This window comes from Poecilia latipinna, unplaced genomic scaffold, assembly GCF_001443285.1.
Source record: "Poecilia latipinna isolate Pla-1442-1.1 unplaced genomic scaffold, P_latipinna-1.0 Scaffold2903, whole genome shotgun sequence".
NCBI lineage: Eukaryota > Metazoa > Chordata > Actinopteri > Cyprinodontiformes > Poeciliidae > Poecilia > Poecilia latipinna.
The window spans coordinates 31101-47668 of NW_015115519.1; the positions used below are offsets into that span (position 1 = coordinate 31101).

At 45.1% G+C, this 16568-nt stretch overlaps 4 protein-coding genes across 5 annotated transcripts in view; 1 reads left to right on the forward strand and 3 right to left on the reverse strand.

Moving 5' to 3' along the window:
• dusp16 (dual specificity phosphatase 16) overlaps positions 1 to 2431 on the reverse strand; it is a 10373-nt gene extending 7942 nt beyond the window's left edge. Inside the window, exons 1-2 of one of the 2 annotated variants that reach the window (XM_015021963.1) lie at positions 1908 to 2431; positions 54 to 447 (exon numbers count right to left, since the gene is read on the reverse strand). In XM_015021963.1, coding sequence (XP_014877449.1) covers positions 54 to 245 — 192 coding nt within the window. In that variant the 5' untranslated portion in view covers positions 246 to 447; positions 1908 to 2431. Of the gene's footprint in view, positions 1 to 17; positions 448 to 1907 lie in introns of both variants that reach the window. The other variant, XM_015021962.1, reaches the window with a different exon arrangement.
• A 1662-nt stretch (positions 2432 to 4093) lies between these two features.
• On the forward strand, positions 4094 to 6269 carry crebl2 (cAMP responsive element binding protein-like 2). The gene is made up of 3 exons (XM_015021966.1): positions 4094 to 4363; positions 5060 to 5257; positions 5561 to 6269. The coding sequence occupies exons 1-3, from the start codon at positions 4349 to 4351 to the stop codon at positions 5714 to 5716; spliced, it is 369 nt and encodes a 122-aa protein (XP_014877452.1). The 5' UTR covers positions 4094 to 4348; the 3' UTR covers positions 5717 to 6269.
• On the reverse strand, positions 6270 to 13974 carry gpr19 (G protein-coupled receptor 19). The gene is made up of 2 exons (XM_015021965.1): positions 10814 to 13974; positions 6270 to 8516 (listed from the first exon to the last, which is right to left on the reverse strand). Exon 2 carries the CDS (start codon positions 8488 to 8490, stop codon positions 7222 to 7224), a length of 1269 nt encoding a protein of 422 aa, XP_014877451.1. The 5' UTR covers positions 8491 to 8516; positions 10814 to 13974; the 3' UTR covers positions 6270 to 7221.
• Positions 13975 to 14503: 529 nt separating this feature from the next.
• The window catches only part of tbk1 (TANK-binding kinase 1), a 21203-nt gene continuing 19138 nt past the window's right edge, over positions 14504 to 16568 (reverse strand). The window contains exons 15-21 of the mRNA XM_015021961.1: positions 16404 to 16480; positions 16204 to 16243; positions 15913 to 16014; positions 15735 to 15831; positions 15519 to 15613; positions 15373 to 15444; positions 14504 to 15228 (exon numbers count right to left, since the gene is read on the reverse strand). Coding sequence (XP_014877447.1) covers positions 15189 to 15228; positions 15373 to 15444; positions 15519 to 15613; positions 15735 to 15831; positions 15913 to 16014; positions 16204 to 16243; positions 16404 to 16480 — 523 coding nt within the window. The 3' untranslated portion in view covers positions 14504 to 15188. The remainder of the gene's footprint in view (positions 15229 to 15372; positions 15445 to 15518; positions 15614 to 15734; positions 15832 to 15912; positions 16015 to 16203; positions 16244 to 16403; positions 16481 to 16568) is intronic.

Below are 16568 nucleotides of genomic sequence, written 5' to 3' on the forward strand. Positions count from 1 at the left end.
TCCCTCCTCCTCCTCACCTGGCTGCGGGCGCAGTGCTGCAGCAGCTCGGTGATCTGCACCTTGTCCTGCTGCAGCCTCCTCTTCATCAGCTTGGAGCCGTTGACGTTCAGCGCCTCCAGGATGTGAGACGTGTTGTAATCCACGAAGGGCCGGCTGTCGATCAGAACCACCCGATCCAACCCGCCCTCCAGCAGAACCACCAGGGCCTCTGGCCCGATGGGCCGCACCGTGCTGGGCCGGGGCATCGCGCTCCACTCCGGTCCGGCTCTTCTTCCTCGGTGGCGGTCCGGTCCGGTTCCAGAACACGAGAGGCTCAGAAGAACTTCATGGTTCTGGACAGGTTAGAGAGTCCTGATGAGGAGGAGCGGGTGAGGAAGATGAAGGCAGGATGATGTCACATCTGGGGGCGGGGCATCATCGTCATAATCTTCATCACGCCAACGCTTCCTGAAACAGAAACATCCAGACCATCAGAACCACAGCGTGTCCGACCCAATCCGCCCCGACTCAGCTCCCAGAATAGAATTTAAATACTTTGATCAGTTTATAATCATCTGGTTCTGGTTCTGCTCTGCATCCAGAACCAGAACCAGATGAGAAGCAGCATTCAGCTTCTATGCTCCACAGATCTGGAACAAACTTCCAGAAAACTGAAAAACAGCAGAAACGCCGAGTTCCTTTAATCCAGATTAAAACCACCTGGTTGGAGTTAATCCAAGTTAATCTGAGTTATGATCAACATATTTGATGTTTACTGATTTCCTTATTTAATCTTTATTTCACCAGGATAAAAAACACACTGCAGTCAAAAACTTATTTTAATGAATCTAAGATGATTTTATGTTTTTATGGTGTAAAACACTTTGCAGTGCCTTGTTGTTGTAACGTGATTTACTAATAAACATTTGGTTCCATGAAGAATGGATGAATATATTCTGATAAAGTAATCATCTGGATCCAGAACCGGACCACTGGGACATTTACAGAACGCCACTCAGTTTCAGGAACGGCTTAGATGGGTAATAACTAAAACATTTCTTCCTTCCATTAAATTTTTCTGAGCCTCAGAATCTACAGAGCCAAACTGAAGTTTGGACCCAAATGAGAGCTAAACACTTTAGAATCAGAACCACAAGCTGACATCTGACCCGGTTCAGGTCCAAACCTCACTGTAAACCAGATTCTGTAATAACTCATTTATTACAATAACTTCCCTTAGAGGAACAGATACAACGTTTGGCTTCATTGGTTCCTGAAATCAAAGATCTATAATCAGCAGAAAGAATCGGCTCTGAAGTGAATGAACATTAAATGAACCAAAACTTTTAGCTTTATTATCAGATGAAGTAAAACCGGAAGTGGCGCTCATATTAAAGCCAATTTAGAGAAAGTGAAAGCTGTAAGTTTTTCTGGAACACCACCCGAACCTCAACCAGAACCCCACCTGGGCTGAAGGGACCTGGTGTTTCTGTCGGAACCGGCCGATAATAGAACCACTTTAAGGTGGACCTGCGGTTTATTTATGTATTTTTAGTTTACCTGATGGCTTTAAGGTGGACCTGCGGTTTAACTCCATGCTCCAACAAAATCCGGATTATATTTGTTATATTTAAAATAAACTTCGTGAGCACTGATAACTTTAGGGTGGATATTGAATAAAGAAATAAAGCTTTAAGGTGGACCTGATGGATTCGGACCGACCTTTCCAGAACTTTTGGGTTCTGAACTATCGACCCCGACCATCGCTGACATTTTCCCGGACTGTCTGGCGGTTTAACACCGACTGACCATCGGAACCAGGCCCATGGAACCGCTCAGGAACCAGGACCCGAACTTTAGGCCCCGGTAACGGAACTCCAACCGCCGCCGAAGCTTCGGACCTCAACGAGAAATTTCGGTGAACTCACCGCCTGAAAAGTCTTCGTCACAGTCCGGCTAACAGCTTCGCCGTCCCGCTTGATGTTCCGGGGGAAGCTCGCGGAAATGTAGCGGAAATTAAAGGCCGAGAAAGGGAATAGAAGAGGCGGCAGAAACCGAGCAGAAAGCGGTTGAGTGAACCGAAGTCCTACCGCTGCCATAAGAGATGAGGTCACCGCGGTAAAAATAACACCAAGTCGTCATCCGGAGCAGAGTCCGAAGAACTCGGAGGACTCTTAAAGGGCCAGCGTCCCAATTACTGACGCTGCGCTATACAGTAGAGCAGCTTCAGCGTCCTGTTGCTTTAAGAACACATTCAGCATGGACTGTGGAACTCTAGAACTGCAAAAAATAAAATAAAGTAAAAATAATACACTAAAATAAAGTGCAAAAATACATTCAGTATGTAATGGTAACAATAAACAGAATACTGCTAAAATATCAAAGTAATACGTTTACTGGAAACAACAGAAAAATCAAATAGAAAAGTAAATGTTTGAAGTATGGCTAAACAAATATGTTCTAAAAATAAAATTAGATAATAGAACACAAATATTTATTTCCATTTAAATGGAATGAATATGTAAAACAATTTACTTACAAATTTAAAACAGAACTATCATAGTCTTATATGCATATGGTCTATGGAAGTAAAGGACACCCAAAAATAAATCTCTTCTAATTAACATTTATAATAAATAAATATAAAAATGTGAAAAATAAAAAGAAACCTGTAATAAATAAGTAATTATAACAACAAACATAACACCCCAAAATCAACATAAAAACAATGATTATAAACAATAAGATATTATAAGTAAATAATCATATACACTGAACACTGAACTACACATCAAATTAAAATAAGAATCAGTCAAGTGAAGAAATGCAGTAATAAATTAATATGGTCCAATAAAATAAGATTAACATTTTGAAGAAAGCATCAAATTACATTTAAATTTTAAAAATATTTTAAGATTTGTGATTAAATTAATAGTCCAATACAAACACAACTAAAAGTTACAAAAACATACCAATTTAAAACAGAGCAATCTAATGCATGAATATAAAAATTAAATTTTATTTAAAATATTCCATCAACTGTTTGTGAAATATATCATAATATACTTTTATATTGCACCATAATAATCTTATTTTATTTAAACCCATCTTTTCTTCACACAGATGTATTTATTTTCAGTTTTTTAATGGTACAGTTGTATGATGTGTGGTGTGACTGGATGCTTATAGCTCTGCTAATCCACCTCCTTTGCTTTTGCCACTCCTCTTTAAACCTGTCTGTCCGTCTGCCTAGAAAAATGCTGGAGTAGGGGACACGATCCATTATGATGGATGGAAGAGATGGTTTCAACTTCCTGCTTCTCTCTCTGCATCCATGAAACAAACATCTAAATTAAGAACCAATCAGAACTAATGCAGCAGCGCTGCTTTCCCTCAGGACACCTGAGCTCTGGAGGAGCAAACCCAGCAGGTGACGGAGGAAACCCTCCGAGTCTAGATGGTGTTCAGGATCAACCGGCCAGCTGAGGTTGATGCTAGTTGCAGAGAGTTGTCCTCTCTGGTTGTGTAACAGGAAGTCAGCTGAGCCCCATGCTGCTCCAGAGGGAGCAGCGACGGGACAAAGGAACGCTGCACATAGGAAACCTTCTCATTCCGGAGCAATTAGCATGCATGGATAACTCCCTGAGAAAATCTGATACAGAGATTGTTGGAAAAAAAAAATCAGAGGAAGAGATGGTCAACTCATCAGACCCAGTTCTGGTTCAGATAAACCCAAACCACAGAGAACTGCTGTTCCACATTAAGAGGAGTCAGCTGAGGAGGTCCATTAGTCAGAACGTCTCCCTGATTCTGACAAGATTCTGGGAAAACTAAAAGCAGAATTTAACCTGACTATCACCTGTTAATTTCTAACATGCAGAATTCCTCCAGGCATTTCCAGTTCAGGAAAACTTTGTTCAGGTCTTCAAACGGTTTCCATGGGAACATAAAATAATAATAAAATTAAAGAAATGGAGAATAAAATGAACATAAATATGATTATGTTACAGAACCGTGCAGAATCAGTCTGTTCTTTGCTGACCTTAGTTTGGTGTTGTGCCCTCTGCGTCCGGCAGGGGGCAGTGCGCTACAGGTTGCAGCGAGCGATCAACAGGAGGAGAAGAAGAAGAAGAAGAAGAAGAAGAAGAAGAAGAAGAAGAAGAAGAAGAGCGACAGGAAGCGAAGATGTAAACAAATCAGAAACTTCCCTGATCTGGATCAAACGGAACCATCTTCCATCCTTAGCTGGATCAATTGGGTTCGACACTAAAAGCAATTCCTGAACTTGGTCAGCCGAACCGGCTGCTGTTCTGCTGCTCGGGCTCGGTTCCGTTTCCGATCCCGGGTCTTTGTTTCGCTTTGGATCGAAATGGAAGATAACAAGGTAATGAATCACTCTGCCGAACCGGGCTCGTCCAAAATCAACTGGATTAGACCACCGAACCCGGTTAGAGTATAAAGGTTCGGTTCTGATTGGTCAAGATTCTGTCTCCAAATTGGTTCTGCTGGATCAGAATCGATCTCATGTAATGTTAACATAGCTAGTGGTTCCCCGCTTCGGGTCGGACAGAGGCTGGGCTTTGGTTCTGGAAGGTTCTGCAGGTCCATTAGTAGGTAATAAGGAGTGTGCGCATGCTCAGTGCGGTTCAGGTGCCCTGCCAGCATACGTAGGTGGGGCCCCATATGGGGAAAAGGAGGGCAGACAATTTCCCCATATGCCCTCCTTTTCCTCATATGGGCCCCACCTAGGTATGCTGGCTGGTTCTGTTTGGTTCTTCTGGAGGTCTGGAGTCGGTTCTGAACTCTTGAGTATTTTTTTTTTCTTTGGGTCAGCAGTTCTGAGACAGAGTTCTTTTGGACCGCAAAGCACCTGGAAGGGTGTGTATACTTTTTACTGTTCTGTAACATGAGTCAGGTTTTATTCTGAAAATCAAAATAAGAACCGGAAGTAAAGCAAATTCCAAAGGTCCAACAGGTGAAAGCCATTAAAGTTCTGGTTCTGTATCTTATACTGGATTTAGCTCCAGAACCACAGACCCATTACTGAACCTGTCCTCTGGTTCTGAACTCTACCCCCCAGATGGTGGCTGGGAAAGTGAAGAAGCCCGGGAAACGCGGCCGGAAGCCGGCTAAGATCGACCTGAAGGCCAAGCTGGAGCGGAGCCGGCAGAGTGCCAGGGAGTGCCGGGCCCGGAAGAAGCTGCGCTACCAGTACCTGGAAGAACTGGTTTCCAGTAAGGAGAGGGCCATCTGCGCGCTGCGGGAGGAGCTGGAGATGGTGAGCTGCTGCAGGACACTTCCGGTTCTGCTAGGGTCAGAACCGGAAGAGCTTCGCTTGAGAGATGCTGCTTCCTGTTCAGGTTCTACTCACTGAAACTGGGCCGATCAGAACCAAGACATTAGGTTCTGACTGGTTTTGATTAAATCTGGGTCCGTCCATCCATCCATCACCTAAAACACAAAGTTTCCCAGTGAATTCAGCCATTTGAATTGGACTCATTTAATTAGAACCAGTTCGTTATCAGAACCATGTTGCTGTGGTTCTGGTGCGGCTCGGTCTCACCTGCCTCTCTCCCTGCAGTACAAGCAGTGGTGCTCGGCCATGGATCAGGGCAAGATCCCGTCGGAGATCAAAGCTCTGCTGACCGGAGACGAGCAGAAGATTCCTCAGAGCAGCGCCGGCACCAAGACGGCCAAGAACGGCAAGAACAGCAGCGCCGGTGCCGCCCAGAGCTAGACCGCCGCCCAGCGCCGCCGCCATGTCAGCTACAGACTCTGTGACCCCAAACAACCCGGACACCGCCCGGATAAAACCCGAATACCGGGGTCCGCTCCATCTGCTCTGATCGCTCCTCACGTTGCTGAGGTCGGCCATCTTGTCTTCTCCCCGCTTTCAGCCTCCCACCTGTTCAGGCGACACTCGGAGGTTACCTGGCTGTTTCCAGGTCACATGATCCACTCGGCTTTCAGCTCCTGAGAAAAAGACGTTAAAGTTTGATCGTCTCGCTAAACATTTCTGTTCTGGATCGGTTGTTTCTGGATCTGACTAATCCAGTCTTGGATCCGTTTTTTGCTTCGTTTTCAGGTGATTCTGTCTAAATCAGCAGATCCAGAACCCGTTTCCCGAGGAATCCCAGATTTTCTGTTCTGGTTCTGGTTGATGTAATCCTTCCTGAATGTTGTGCACTTTCTTTATTGTAGCAGAAGCACTTTGTGAGTTCTGAAGAACCTTTGTAGCTTTTACAGAACTTCAGTTTGTCAAAGCAAATAAACCAGAATCATGATTCTGATGAAAATTCTCGGCTTCCTTTATTTCATTTTTACATCATTTACCAGAACCGGGTTCCTTCTGATTCTGGTTCCGGTTCTGAGTGGTAACAGCTAAAGACAGCCTACAGCGCCACCTACCGGCCACACTACATCCAATTAACTCTTCGGCTTCGGTCCAGTTGAGGTAATCAGAACCAGCTTCACGGTTCTGCTAACGTCTCTTGAAGCAACACATGACGTCAGCACTACGTTAGTCTTTACTAACGTTAGCTTCTAGCTCACAAATCGCACAAGTAGCTGTTGATGTTCATTGGCTGCGCTCAGGAAGCAACATGAAAACATGAGACGTGACGTAGAAAACATGGCTGCCAGGAGCGCGGACCAATCAGAAAGAAGCCCTTTAAACCAACAAACAATCTGGGAGTCTCAGTGTTCAGTCACACAGGAAGACATTAACACAACTAATTTGGTTTATTTGGCCTCTCAAAGAAAAAATGTGGCTGCTTGTTTTTCAAAGTCTAGTCTTCAAGTTATTCATGCATTTATAAATGTAAGGGTTCTAACTTCAATGTTTAATTAGATATTTAGCTTACAAGCTAAATATTTAGCTTTCAAGTATTTAGAGAACAAATGTGGGTGTTTAGCTTGCAAAGTAAATATTTAGGTTGTAACTCAATATTTGGTTAGCAAAATAAACATTTAATCTGGATAGTACCTCCAAATCAAATATTTATTTCAAATTAAATATAACTAAACATCGGATAGTAATTTTATTAGATAAATATTCAGTTACAACCGCAATATTTAACTAGCAAGTATTTGGATAGCAAGCTAAATATTTAGCTTGATATCTAAATGTTTAGTTGCACATTGTCTTCTATAACAGGCTAAATAAACCAAATTATTGCTGGTAATATTTTACTGTGTAACTTGACAAATGGCGCCCTATAACCGTGGCGTTGGCTCAGTTGCTCAAACGAAAGTGTTGGGTGGGTTGGTATTGGTGGGCCAGGCTACCTTCTTCTTCTTCGCCTCCCGGTCAAACGCATCGTACACCGAGTCCTTGGTGATGGTCTTAGCTTGGACTGGGATTTCCACCACCCCAACGTAGTTTTTCTTGGCCATCCGGGAGCTGGCAGTGATGGTGTAAGCGTTGCTGCGGTAGCACTTCATGGATGACATACAGAAGGTCTCCCGCATGCCGCGCCTGAAGTTGGCATTGTAGACGGAGTACAGGGTGGGTTTGGAGGCCGTGGAGCTAAAGCAGACCCAAGCGATGGTTGTGAAGAACAGCAGCTCCTTCCTGCTGGGCGTGTCGACCTCCTCAGGGTGCCACAGCTGGGCCACGTAGAAGGGCGTCCAGGTGAGGAAGAAAACTGAGTTCAGCATGAGGAACATCTTGATGGTCTTAACTTTAGTCCGCGGGACGATGTTCATGGTCCGACGCACCGTATGGCCGTCAGCGCCGATCCTCCAGATGTAGCGAACCACTCGCTGGTAGAAGGAAATGATGAGTCCAACTGGGACCAGAAAGCCAACTAGAAGGTGAAATGCAGCGTAGGTGATACTGCCCCAACTGCTTGGGAGGAAAAAGTCACAATGACTGTCTGCAGAGCCATAAAAGAAGAAACAGGGGGCAATAAAGGCTGCATCAAACAACCATGAGGCCAGAATCATCTTCTTGGCCTTTTCTCTGGACACCTTGAAGCTGAGCGGATAGACAATGGTGTAGAAGCGGTCCACAGAGATGGACAGCAGCACATAAACCTGAACACCAGGGCACAGGTGCTGCAGGTAACGAACAACCTTGCAGGCAGCAGCGCTCAGTGGCCATTGTCCTGCAGCCACCTGCAGAAGGACAAACGGAGCCCAGCCCAGGCTCATGAGCAGGTCTGCACACGCCATGGACACCACAAAGTAGTTGGTAGTGGACTGAGTCCGCCTGCTCCTGTGGATGACCAGGCAAACAAGGGCATTTCCCAGGATGGAGACCAGCCAGAGGAAGCCGAACACCAGGCCCAGGATGGCGACCTCCCCTGAGGACAGGTCGCCGGAGGTGGCGGTGGCGTTGGGCTGCCTGGGGGTCGAGCCCTCGAGGCTGTAGAGTGCAGTGGTGGGCAAGGCAGCCAGCACAGTGAAGTTCTCTTTCTTGGAGAAGTTAAATGACATCTGATTCTTGAAGAACGGGGAGTAGGAGGAGGGATTCACACCAACTCTGTTTGTGGACTGAGCATACACCATTTCTATATCGCAGCGTCACAGATGAGCTGTGGAGACAGAAACAGACAGTCACCAGACAGACAGAGCTGAGAGAACAACCTTCTGAATGTATTTATAAAGCAGGTCCGGTACCATCGGAGGTACTGGACCTGCTGAAGTAACCAAGAACCTAAACATGAACCGTTAGTAAAACTCAGAATTGGCTCTAGATTGGATGACCAGTCAGTAACCAAACAAGTTAACAGACTGGCCAGTGGTTAGATGTTGGTAAGGGTAACGGGTTGCTAAGTAGAAGAGGAAGTTGTTGGGTGAGTTTCGTCTCCCTTTCAATTTATTCTGAAGTTCAGAGGACAGTTCAACCATTATCTAGCTTGTGATAGGCAGTGGTGCTTTTGCTATGCGTATTAACCATGATGGTGAACTAAGGGTTCACCATCCTGAAACCTTAGTTCACCCTGGACTTATTAGCAGTCCATTTGCTAGACAGTCCAGTTCAGTTGGGAAGGTGTGAATATGTAATTGAACAAACAGACTGAACTCTGGTCTACAGGGTGGTTTATCAGCTGGTTGCTAGATTTGTTGACTGACTGTTGAGTTGATGGTTCATAGGTTAAAAATAGGAGTGAACCTGAAACTGTTTAAATGATACCAAAACGTTTTCAGACTCAACTAACACTGTAGCACAGGGATCCTCAGATCCAGGCCTCCAGGCCAGGTGTCCGCAGGTTTAAATGTCTCTGCTTCAGCACACCTGAGTCAAATAATCAGGTCATTAGCAAAACCCAGAAGAACTGGACTGAGGAGGTGATTCAACCATTTGATTGAGGTGTGTTGTACCAGAGACTATTATTTAAAGGTTGCAGGACCCCTGCTGTAGCACATCAGCATATTTCTGTTTAAGAGAACTGATCACATATTGGGATTTTCTTGGGTCTGTGGGTGGTTGTGTAGATGAGCTGAGTGGTAGAACAATTGGTTCAATGGTTAGCTAGGTTAGGTGGTCATATGTTTGTTTGATTGGTCAGAAGATTTTAATGTAATGCTAGATGTTGATCCAATTACTAGATCAGAGATTGGTTGGTTGGTAATGATGCCCAGGGAGTTAGCTACTTGGTTGACTGGTTGGTTGGTTGGTCAAAAGATCTTAATGTAATACTAGTTAGAAGTTTGGTTCCTTGGCCAGTTTAGTTGGTAAATATGACTGGGTTGTAATTTGCAGGGTTAGTAAGGTTTCCCCCTGTCGGTCGGTGAACAGACCAAGAGTAGATTGGGGAGGAGTTGGTAGTTAGGTTGACTTACTGACTGCTGAATGGTTTGGTTGATGTTTTTTTATCCTTTTGGGTAGACTGATTGACAGGTTGGTGTTTTAACTAGGTGAATACTCAGAAAGATAAAAACTGAGGGGCCATGTTGGTTTTACTAGCTTGATCCATAAGTAGGCTGGAGCAGGATGCGTTCCTCTATTAGTCGGTGGTTGAGTTAATCAGATCACTGGTTAGTAGTGTTGGTACCAACCTGAAACACCTCCTCCTCTTAATCCCCCAGTCACAGATTTCATCGCTCCTGATTTCCAGTCCCTCACTGGGACCGGTTAGGACTCTGCAGGGACCCGCGGCTCCTCTGGGGGAACCCATTAGCGCTGGGAGGGACCCATGAGAGAAAACTGTGTTTACAGACGCTGACCTGTTGGCACGGCTGGATTTACTCGTTAGCAACCTGTTAGAGCTAACCAAACGGGTCGGAACCGGAGATCCAAACGCTGATCCGGATCATCTTCTTGTTAGGAAACACTTTTCTGGACGGATTCCCTCTGAGCTTAAAGCTCTTGAATTAAATCGTGGTTAAGATTTTCTAGCTAAAGAAATCCGGGATCTGCCTGAGATCCAGAGGAAATATGCACAAACACACAGTCCTTTAAAATACACAAACCAATCAAATGAGAATCGATTCAGAGCCGAATGACAGAGTTCTGATCACAGCAGCAAAACAAAATCAATAAATCTTATTGATTTTCTCCAAAGTGAAAGGAAAAAATTCAGACTCATAAAAATATGTTTTAAACTCTTTAAAAATAAGAAAATGAAATCATAAATTGAGATCAGGACAGAAATGAGATTGTTTGGTCCAGTTAATATTCTGATCCGATTCTGACTGAGACCCAGACGCTCCAGAATCTGGATCCATCATGAACGGAACCAGCAGACCTTCCTCCTAAACTCAGCCTCCATCTTCATCACCGCCTTGACGTCCAACCTGAACCTCATGGAAAAATACTGGCGCCACCGTCACAACCGCACATGTTTCTAAACCCAAACCATTAAAACCGAACCGAACCGAATCTTACATGTTCGGCATCACTGGAGCTTCCTGTCGTCGTTCTTCCTCCTGGATCTCCGGATCTTCATCCTCTTCGCACGTAAACAAACCGTGTCGCAGCGTCAGCGAGGCGGCCGAACATCTGCTGCTGCTAGACTGAACCGAACCAGCGGTCCGGCGGGTTCCGAATCCGCTACAGAATCCGGACCAGCGGGAAGAAGAGGAGCTTCATCCCGTGGTTTTCAGCAGCAGGAGGAAGAAGAAGCGGCAGACATCATGGCTGTCCGTCTCCAGGATGAAGCTGATGATAAAGAGGAGGTGCAGCAGGGCGGGCCGGGCGCTTTCTGGGGCCCAGGGCGGGAAAACAAGGGGCCCCCGAGGAAAAAACAAGAATAAAGGATAAGAAAAATGTTCCGTTCATTTATTAATCAGATTTAATAAAAGTCATAAAAGAAAAGAAAGTAACAAAAGAAGGCACACCTTTAAGGGACCAGATAAAACAAGTGAAGAACACCTCCACTAGGACCCAGAAATGGTTCTGCTTTTCTTTCTCTAGTTATCATGATTTCTTGTCATGTAATTGTTAATAATGTACTATTTTAATTTTGTTAATTTTTATGGAACAACTGCTAAATGGACTATAATCGAAAACTAGCTTCCTTTAGCTAACTCAGGTTAACTTAAATTATGTTTATTGTTGAGCACTGTCCCTTTAAAAATACATTTGAAATGTGAAATGGTTCCAGTTAGAACTGAATGAGTTCGTGTTCATAGTTCTTTAACACGTAAAACAACATCCAAGGTTTTGTTGAAAGTCTTTGAGTCAGCAATAATCTGAAGATAAAGATAAATAATCTGTTATTTCCACAATATTCAACAATCCGGACCTCAATAACAGACTGGTCCAGATGGAGGTTCTGGTTCCGAGCCCAACCCTAGAACCAGAACCCAAGCAGAAGAAACTGATGCTTCTGACCTGAGTGAATGAAGTCATTCTTCGACTCTGGGCCAGATGGGCTAAACGGACCAATCACCGCGAAGAACCCGGATCTCCGTCAATAATGCGGGATCCAGGCCAGCAGGGGGAGCTGTTCCGAACCTTAGAACCTGGCCGGTTCATGGAGATGAAACCGAGATCCGGTTAGGAGAAGAACCGGAACAGAGGCGTTAGAGGGGCCCAGCAGGAGAGGAAGAGCTTCATCAGCATCATCTTCATCAGGATTAAAGATGCTCTCATGAAGACAGATGCATCACTCCTGGTGATGAAGAGGTGTGGCCTCATCTTTATCTTTTCTGGGCTTTGATTGGTTGACCTCATCTAGAAACTGGAACCTGACCTGTTCTACAGCAGCAGTTGTAGTATCAGGCTATCCGTGGATAGGAACCTTTGTGCTGTATTGTGTTTGGGGGCGGGGGACAGAATAAAGGAGAGCGCCTGCTAAGATGGAGTTGTCTCACGCGTGCTTCTGTGTAGCCTCAAGATTTTATTGAATATACATATCGGAGAACAGAACAGCAGTTACCATGGTAACAGGCAGGAAGTGACATGGACCTCCGGCTGGATCTCGGTGAAATTCTCCAGACTGAGGCAGAACTTCATGAACAGGTTCAGATCCGGTTCAGCCCACAGCCCATAGAGGGCGCTGTTCCTGGACCTGCAACCTCTATGTGCCTCTATAAAAGGAGACGACCGCCTGCTCTGATTGGCTGTGGTATCAGCTTGTTACCATGACGACCGCAGCACCGGCCGGTTGCCATGGGAAACCAGCAGCGGAGTGGAGAGGAGCAGAACAAAGGCTCCCTGAACGAACAGATCAGAACCAGGATGAGAAAAAGGAACTAAAACCTCCAGAACGTTCTGACAGCGAAGGAAAAAATCTAATCTGGTTCATCTTCCAGAAACATGTTTCAGAGCACGGCATAGTAGAAACTAAATGAAACTGGTGATCAGAACCGATTGGACCTGTGGGCAGAGCGGCACCGAGAGGACCAATCAGAGTGACGAATTAACAGAAACACGTGAATATGTGAAAGAATCATCATCAAAAGCAGGTGTAAACATTTCATCCCGACAGGCTGGCAGCACGTCGGCGCCCCCTGCTGGACGCCAGAGACACATTCAATCGCAGAGAACAGCCAGTCCTTCAGGGGGCGCTGTTGTCCCGGACTGCCTTCAGCCATCCAGAACCGAATGTTACAGGAGGCTGGTTCTGATCGGTCGGAGGACTCGGAACCACATACAAATATTTGTTAGAGGGTACGTTTGTGGAGCTAAATTTTTAGTTTATGTTGCTTTGGCTTTGAAGATATTAATAAAAGTTTAAAGGTCATTTCGAGTTTGCAAAAGGGGGCAGGGGCTGGTTGACCTTTTGACCTTTAATTAATATCTCAAAAGTAAAGCAGTATAAACCAAACCGAGTTGATTGACACAAATTCTACCTGATTTGAAGTGTGGGGGGGGAGGGGGTCATGACCTTTCATGACCTCTAGAAGCATTTCTTAGCATCTTTAAAATGATGTGAGCAGCACAAAGGAAACATTTTGCTGCACAAATGTTTGACATCTATTTTATCTGATTTGAAGAAGGTGGGTGGCCAATTTCACTCAGGTCTTAGTTCTGCTTTCACTTTATTTCTGTATTAAACGGAACCAAGAAAGTAACGAGGATTACTGATGAAAAAAGAACCGGTTTAGAACTAAACGTTCATTAAAGCAAAGAAAGCCGATTAGACATTGAACTGGGTTTATTCTAATATTTTTCTGAACAATTAAAGCTACAAACCTTCACCAAAATGATCCAAATTATTTCCCAAACATCCAGAGGAAGGTTATCTGATCCAGGGTTCTTGGCGATTTGTTCAGCTGAATTATTTGTGTCAATAAGTGCTTTTGACTTTAACAGAACCGTCATGTAAACTGGGTTTACTGTTTAAAACCTGTGACTCTGGGAAACAGTCGGGATTAGATCCGGAAAAATGAAATAAAAGCGAGCAGATCTGGTCCAGGAACTAATCTGTAAAAGCTTAGCGTGTTGCTGGAGAGCTGATCAGGACTGCGCAGTTCGTTAGTCAAAAACTAACAGCAACAATTTGGGTCATTTAACTTGTCAGAGCAAAAATAAATAAATAAATAAAATACATAACATAAATACAGTTTGAGTCATATTTTTGCTACTTTATTTATATATTCATGAGTATCACAGTTACAAAGCTAAATATTTAATCTGACACAAATTTTGCCCCTGCTAAATATTTAGCCAATATGCTAATTCACCGGCAGATAAACGGAAGTGGACTGCCAAAATAAACTACAATTTATAAATTGTACTCTTCTAATCGATTTATGTTACCTCTTTATGGTCGTTTCTTCTCCTGAGCATGTCAAACAAGGTTGAGTCGTTTTAAAGTCAACACAGCAACAGCGACGCATCAGCATTTCTATCTCACCAGCAGTTTATACTGAAGTACTTTTATTTTGATAGTCCACTTCCGATATCGGCAAAGAAATTAGCATATTAGCTAAATATTTAGTTCTGAACTAGCGAAGTTTGTAAACTAGCTATTGAGCTAGCGCTAAGCTAAATAAACAAGATATTTACCCAGCTGTCAACTAACGATGCTAAATACTCAGAGCTAAATATTATAACTGGTAGTTATCTAAATATTTAGCTCCAATTTCTATATTTAGCTTGAAACAGTGACATTTGTAAATGAATGAATAATGATCAAAATGTTTATTTTTGTCTTGTCAGGCTAAATACCCAAATTTTTGCTGTTTAATTTCAGGTTTTTGCCTTCATAAATATACAGAACATATGCTGATCATCATCAGAAAGGAGGAGGATATGCAAACATATCACTTATCAGCTGGAGCTTTATTAAACCTGAACCAGACTGCTGCTGTTTCTGTGTCTGTATTTAGCACGTTTGGGGTCTGCTGTTACTGTGACAATGAAACACTGTCAACATATTATTTAGAACTTTAAAAATAAAATAGAAACAATAAAAACTAGATGAGTAATATCCTCCAGTAATGCCAACTCTGAGCTGCAGGATCAGCTAATAATCCCATCAGGTTATGGCAGCATAATGCTGCGATGCAGATTATACTGATGTGATGTGTCTGACAGTATTTAAAGGAAAACACCACGACTCAAACGTTGTTCCGTCTCATTTTTGAACAAGCATTCAGCTAAAGATCCGGCCCTTGGTGTGCAACGGGAGGTTCTGCTGGAAGTTCTGGCCCGGCTCTGTGTTTTGGAGAAATGGAGTCATAAACGTGATGGTGGGTTCTGCGTCCAACAGAGCAGTTCTGATGTATGGTTCCCCAGCAGGTCGGGTCGGGGTACCCGTCAGAGTCCGACAGTATTTACAGAGCGTATGTACACGGCGCCGCGGACCGGATCAGCCTCTCAGCCCTCCGTCCAGGGTCAGAGTCCCAAACCTGCAGGAGAACCAGAACTCAGGTTAACCCGGCCCACACATGGATCAGAACCGACTCAGAACTTGAGCACAGGGTGGCATTCAGAGATCCAGTCCTGATCTGGTTGTGACCCAAACAGAACCAGTAACGCTGGGGAAAGCGGACCTCTCCAGGAAGTGGTTGTTCTCCGCCAGCTCCTTGACGACTCCCTCCATCTCCTCCTTCAGCTTCTTCATCCTGAGGAAGAGGAACAGCAGCAGGTTACCAGACCGACCCAGTTCTGGAGCGGGTCGGCGGTCTGACGGGCTTACCCCAGCGTCATCTCCACCAGCGTGTTGGGGCTGAGGTACGGCTGGGCCTTCATCACGTTCGGAACCAGAACCTTCTGGGGAAACTGTTCCTGCAGCTGCAACCAACACAGGCTCAGCTGGTTACCATGGCAACCAGAGGGAGAGGAGGCGTCTCAGCCTCAGGTTACCAAGGCAACCAGAGGACGAGGATGCGGACGGTTCCGGGTCAGGGTTCACCTTGACGGCCCGGTCCAGCAGCACGGTCACCTCCTTCTCCACGCCGATCAGCTGACCGGACAAACCGAGCAACTGCTTCCGAACATGGTGGACCTTCCTGCAGGCAGAGGGAGAACCGGGTCACTGGACTGGAACCAGGACACTGTGCCGGAACCAGGACCAGGGGACTGGACCGTACCTCATCCACTCCTCGCTCTTGGATATGAAGAGTCGGTACTTCATGGCACACTCGTCGGTGAACAGAGAGCGAGCTTTGCCAGCATGGATCACCAACTTCTGCCTGTTGGAGGAACCGGGCCAGAACCAGAACCAGTCAGAACCAGACCCATTCATCAGATTAAATACAGGTCAAATTAATATTTTATGCTCTGTCAGATTTCTATGGTTGTTCTGTAAAACCAGGCCGATTCGGGCTGGGCCAGAACAGAACCAGAGATGTTTCCTGGTTCCTTCATGGTTCATTACTTACTTATCAAACTTGTGGATCTGCTCCTCATTGTATGGAAGACCTGAAATCACAGAGGAGGTCGGGGGTCAGCCGGTGACCTCGGGGGTCAGCCGGTGACCTCGGGGGTCAGCCGGTGACCTCCGGGTTCAGCCGGTGACCTCGGGGGTCAGCCGGTGACCTCCAGGTTGTCCTGTCCTGCTGTGGAGTGAAGTGGGTCTTACGTCGTTCTGCTTTGTCCTTCTTGAATTGCTGGTAGATGGCAGTGATGGCGTCCAGCAGGACCTTGATTTTCTCCACACTGCAGACAGAAACATAACGGCGTCATTAAAAACCCTAAACCTCCCACCCCCTCCCTTCTGCCCCCCCCCCCACATCACTCATAACAC

Bases quoted from the DNA above. Each gene is read 5' to 3' on its own strand.
- crebl2 (XM_015021966.1), top strand. The intron at 5,258-5,560 runs GTGAGCTGCTGC...CTCTCCCTGCAG, and splicing joins TGCGGGAGGAGCTGGAGATG to TACAAGCAGTGGTGCTCGGC.
- gpr19 (XM_015021965.1), bottom strand. From the start codon at position 8,490: ATGGTGTATGCTCAGTCCACAAACAGAGTTGGTGTGAATCCCTCCTCC.